Genomic DNA, 5,843 nt, shown 5'->3' on the forward strand with positions numbered 1-5,843 from the left:
GCCCAGGTGGGTCTTGAACCTGCGGGCTCAGGCAGTCCACTCACCTCAGCCTCCCAAAGCGCGGGATTACAGGCTGAGCCACCGAACGTGGCTTCATCATGGGCTCTTGACTCTAAGGATTGCATTGAACAGCCATGGAGTCCTCTTAGGAGAATAAGAACGTTTGAGTCCAGTGCCGTGATGCTCTGACCCACTGGAGAGATATATCAGCTGTCAAAAAATTTTCACTGGGTACAGTAGCTCACGCATGTAATCCCAGCATTTTGGGAGGTGGAGGCGAGAGAATTGCCTGAGCCCAGGGGTTTGAGACTAGCTTGAGCATTATGATGAGACCTCATTTCTACAATAAATCAAAAAACTAGCCAGACATGGTGGCATAAGCTTGTGATTCCAGCTACTTGGAAGGCTGGGGCAGAAGGATCACCTAAGCCCAGCAGGTTGGGACTGGGGTGGCCGTGAGTATGCCACTGCATTCCAGCCTGGGCGACAGAGTGAGACTCCTACTCAAAAAAAAAACTTTGTTTTCATATCTTCCAGAGATTATTGATTGCAAATTGTTAAATCTTTTAGTTTTATTATTGTCACATGTTCAAAATTTTACTGTTTATTGTACATCTGAGGGTTTTTACATTTTCGAATATTTAAAGTTTTCTGCCTTTTCCTGAGTAAGAGAGTGATGTGATAAACACAGTTTGTTACAAAGATTGATTGGATAACAACAGATGACAGAGAGGGGTCGAAAGACTGAATTCTGGAAGAGCTGAGGCAAGAAGAGAGGAGGGGCTGGCCTGGAAAACCACCAGGGGGCTGGGGTGGCAGAGACATCCCCAAGGAGAGTGCCAGGACCCAAAGTGGGTAGGATAGAAGGAACAGCTCTCAGCCCTTGGGGCATAAAGGAGACACCAAGGCCCATGGCATGAAAGAGGCCATTTTTATAGCCATCTTCGCTAGAGCCGCATAGCTCCCCCCTCCCCACACCTCTTCAAGTCTGTGCCTGTCAGACATCAGGTGCATTTTCTAGTCAGACACGTGTGAACTGACTAAACATGCGGTGGTACATTTATCACGCAACATGGGCTCCACGTTGCCAGGATGGAATGTGCTGACCCCTGAAGCCAGAGTTGGAAATTGGAGGCATGTGATAAAAACTCAAGGAATTTAAAGCAAACATGAGTAATCGCTTTCATCGTTCCTGCAAATGTTGTTCCATGTGGTCTCATCAGCTATGTGGATGTTTTTTCTTCTTCAGATCATTGTTTTTCAAACATACACAAATCAAAGTCAGGTGCCCATTGAGGCAAAATACATCTTTCCCCTGGACGACAAGGCAGCCGTGTGTGGCTTTGAAGCCTTCATCAATGGGAAGCACATCGTGGGCGAGGTAAGGAGCGCAGAGGTCTGTGGCCACTCTGTGCTTCCAGAGTCAGTTCCCGTGAACCGAAGTCTTTGTTTTCTGAGTCCCATGGCTATAGGGTTGTGAGGTAGCCTTCTCATAAAACAAGAATGTTCTCTGGAGCCAGCTCTTACATGGTTAGCTCCACTCACATATCCCCTGATGAACTGTTTCTGTGCCTACCTGTCTACTCTTCATTGTCAGGGTCTGGCAGGTTCTTGGCCTCAGCCCTTCCAAAAAAGAGTGATCTTAATATCAAATATTTAAGAGAGGTGCATCGGAAAGTTGGTGAAGGCTTAGATATTTTTGCGAAAACTGATCTTCTGTATTCTGCTATAGAAGTCAAACTGGAGGCCATTGCTCAACATTTGAGCTATGATCAGGCCATGTTTCCTGGCTTTGGCCCCCTCCCTTACCTTGCAGAGGTGAATACTCTCTCTCTCTCTCTCTCTCTCTCTCTCTCTCTCTCTAACTTAGTTTTGAAATAGACTATATTCTCTAATCTAAAAAAAAAAAAGTCAAGCTGCACTGAAGACAACTGTTGTAGCCTTCTAAAACAATTGTACCAAAAGAAATAACAGTGGCCGGGCACGGTGGCTCAAGCCTATAATCCCAGCATTTCGGGAGGCTGAGATGAGAGGATTGCCTGAGCCCATGGGTTCGAGACCAGCCTAGGCAACATGGTGAGACCTCCTCTTTACAATAAATCAAAAAATAGCCGGGCATGGTAGCACACGCTTGTAGTTCTGGCTACTTGGAAGGCTGAAGCGGAAGGATTGCTGGAGCCCAGTAGGTCGATGCTCGGGTAGCTGTGAACTTGCCACTGCACTCCAGCCTGGGCAACAAAGTGAGACTCCAACTCAAAAAAAAAAAAAAAGAAATAACAGTGGATTCATTCTTTGTTTATCCTAAGAATTATCCTACAGTTGCAATTATAGTCCAGAGTTTAGTTTAAAATAATTTTTTTGAGCCGGGCTCGGTGGCTCAGCCTGTAATCCCAGCACTTTGGGAGGCTGAGGTGAGTGAATTGCCTGAGCCCGCGGGTTCGAGACTCGCCTGGGCAACTTGGCGAAACCTCATCTCTACAATAAATAAATAAATAAATTAGCCAGGCATGGTAGCGCATGCCTGTAATTCCGGCTACTCGGAAGGCTGAGGTGGAAGGATCGCTGGAGCCCAGCAGGTCGAGGCTGCAGTGGCCAGGAGTGGCCACTGCACTTCAGTCTGGGCGACAGAATGAGATTCCAACTCAAAAAATAAAAAATAGATAAAAAATAAAATAAAATAATTTTTTTGTTGTTCAACATAACATCCCGACCAAACATTTTTTCCTGCACTATTGACTCTGAAATATTTTGGTCAACTTAAAGAGAATCCTCTGGCTGGGCTTGGTGACTCAGCCTGTAATTCCAGCACTCTGGGAGGCTGAGGCGAGTGGATTGTCTGACCCTGCAGGTTCGAGACCCATCTGGGCAATTTGGCGAGACCTCTTTTCTGTAGTAAACCAAAAATTAGCTGGGCATGGTAGCATGCGCCTGTAGTTCCGGCTACTTGGAAGACTGAGGCGGAAATATCGCCGGAGCCCAGCAGGTCGATGTTGCGGTGGCCAGGAGCATGCTACTGTACTCCACTCTGGGCGACAGAGTAAGACTCCAACTCAAAAAAAAAAGAAGCGAGAATCCTCTTCATTTGGCCTTTTCTGGTTCAAATTCTTATCAGAAGTACATTTTCATGATCATATTATGTAAGTTTTCATTTACTGTAGACTCTTAGTTTTCTGTTTTACCTAGTTTTCAATAAATACTGATATCATTTTCTTTATGAAAGTCTGAAGTCACCCTTCATATAAGGAGTGGCTTAAAAATCATCTTTTCCAGATCAAAGAGAAGGAAGAGGCCCACCGAGAATATCGAGAGGCCGTGAGCCAGGGCCACGGTGCCTACCTGATGGACCAGGATGCTGCGGTATGGAGGGGTGTCTCCCAGGGTCAGCAGATGCACAAGGAGGGTAAACAGAGTCAGCAGGGATTTGAAATATGAAATTTCCAATAGAGGTCATTAGGTACTGCAAGCAAGGGGAAACCACGCTGGTCAGGCCCATGTGACTCATCTAAGAAAAGGAAGACAAGTGTCAATAGCACCAGACAGGCAGGAAGAGCCAGTCCTTTCATGGGAAGCTAAGTTTCCCAGCAGTGAGGACAACACAACACTTGAGTGGTGGCTCAAGCCTGTAATCCCAGCACTTTGGGAGGCCAAGGTGAGAGGATTGCCTGAGCCTGTGGTGAATGTTCAAGACCAGCCTAGGCAACATGGTGAGACCTTGTCTCTACAATAAATCAAAAAATTAGCCAGATGTGGTAGCGGGTACCTGTAGTTCTGGCTACTTGGAAGACTGAGGTGGAAGGATTGCCAGAGCCCAGCCAGGTCAATGCTGAGTGGCTGTGAGCATGCCACTGCACTCCAACCTGGACAACAGAATAAGACTCCAACTCAAAAAATAAATAAATAAAAATTAAAAAAATAAATGTGGCAGGTTTAGCTGGGCATGGTGGTGCACATCTGTAGTTCCAACATTTTGTGAGGCAGAGGTGAGAGGATTGCCTGAGCCCAGGGTTTTGAGACCAGCCTGGGCAACTGGGCAAGACCTTGTCTCTACAATAAATAAAAAAATTAGCCAGATGTGGTAGCGGGCACCTGTAGTTCTGGCTACTTGGAAGACTGAGGCGGAAGGATTGCCAGAGCCCAGCCAGGTCAATGCTGGGTGGCTGTGAGCATGCCATTGCACTCCAGCCTGGGCAACAGAGTAAGACTCCAACTCAAAAAATAAATAAATAAATAAAGTGGCAGGTTTAGCTGGGCATGGTGGTGCACATCTGTAATCCCAACACTTTGTGAGGCAGAGGTGAGAGGATTGCCTGAGCCCAGGGTTTTGAGACCAGCCTGAGCAACTGGGCAAGACCTTGTCTCTACAAAATAAATCAAAAAATTAGCTGGGCATGGTGACATGTGCCTGTATTTCAGTTACTTGGAAGGCTTAGGCGGAAGGATCACCTGAGCCCAGTACGTCACGGCTGCGGTGGCCATGATCGTGCCACTGCACTCCAGCTTGGTGACAGAGTGAGACTCCGATTCAAAAAACAAACAAAGAATGACAGGTACTAGATCACATGCAGGCATCATCTATCCTGTATCTCTAGAGCAGATGTTTTAGGTGTCTTTGCAGATAGGCCATATGTTTGGGTGTCACCTCTGAGGACAACACATGGTTATCGTACTGTGAATAGTTAATGTTTGTTGGAGGTGAGGACATAGTAAAGAGTAATTAGACTTAAGGGGTAAATGGTTACTTTTGACATCTAAGATATCCATTTGCAGAGTGGGAGTAAGCAGTGAAGAGGGGATGATTGAACAGTTAGGAATGCCGGCCCCTGGCCAACCTAAGCGTGTAGAAGCCACAGTTCACTGGAGAGGCTGCCACTATTTAATTGTCTTGGGTGATTGTTGTATGTGAGTTGGTCAACATGTTTCCTCCCTGATACCTACCTGTTTCCCTAGGAATATGGTCCTTCCAGAGGGTACCACCTATGGGTAGAGTCTGGTCAGAACTATTGCAAACCCAAGCCTTTGGAACTTCTAAAATATATTTTGCCATCTAGTGACTGCAATGTTCTTATACTGTATTTATATAATAATATATTATTATATACATGCCACATATATTTTATTATATATATAATAATGTATTATTATATGCATGCCACATATATTTTGTCATATATGTATTATTTTGGGGTCTTACTCTGTTGCCCAGGCTGGAATGCAGTGGTACAATTACAGCTCACCACTGCCTTGACCTCCTGGGCTCAGGTGATCCTTCCACCTAGGCCTCCTGAGTAGCTGGGATTACAGGCCTGTGTTGAGTATTTCTTTATGACTCCATTTTATCTCCGTTATTGGCTTATTAATTATATCTTTCTTAAAAATGTTTAGTTGTTGCTCTAAAGCTACATGTTAAAATATTGTAAGCCGGTACAGTGGCTCACGCCTGTAATCCCAGCACTTTGGGAGGCAGAAGCGAAAAGATTACCTGAGCCCAGGGGTTTGAGACTAGCCTGAGCACCCTGGTGAGATCTCATCAATACAATAAATAAAAAAATTAGCTGGGCGTGGTGGTGTGCGCCTGGGGTTCCAGCTACTTGGAAGGCTGAGGCGGAAGGATCGCCTGAGCCTTGCAGATCGAGGCTGTGGTGGCCATGAGCTTGCCCCTGCACTCCAGCCTGGGCAGCAAAGTGAGACTCCAACTAAAAATGTATATATATATTGTAGCCACTACTCACATGTGGATACTTAAATTTAAATTTAATTTAAAAAATAAAAGTAAACACTTGCATGTAGTCAGTGACTGTCTTATTTATTAGTATACATAGAACATTTTTTTTTTTTTTTTTTTT

General features: G+C 45.3%; 1 protein-coding gene across 1 annotated transcript in view; it reads left to right on the plus strand.

Annotated features, from left to right (window-relative positions):
- The window catches only part of PARP4 (poly(ADP-ribose) polymerase family member 4), an 81,329-nt gene that overhangs the window by 37,512 nt on the left and 37,974 nt on the right, over positions 1–5,843 (plus strand). Inside the window, 2 exon segments of the mRNA XM_008056624.2 lie at positions 1,250–1,381; positions 3,271–3,357. Coding sequence (XP_008054815.1) covers positions 1,250–1,381; positions 3,271–3,357 — 219 coding nt within the window.

This window comes from Carlito syrichta, unplaced genomic scaffold (genome assembly GCF_000164805.1).
Source record: "Carlito syrichta isolate Samal-C Ts95f unplaced genomic scaffold, Tarsius_syrichta-2.0.1 Scaffold302419, whole genome shotgun sequence".
NCBI classification, from domain to species: domain Eukaryota; kingdom Metazoa; phylum Chordata; class Mammalia; order Primates; family Tarsiidae; genus Carlito; species Carlito syrichta.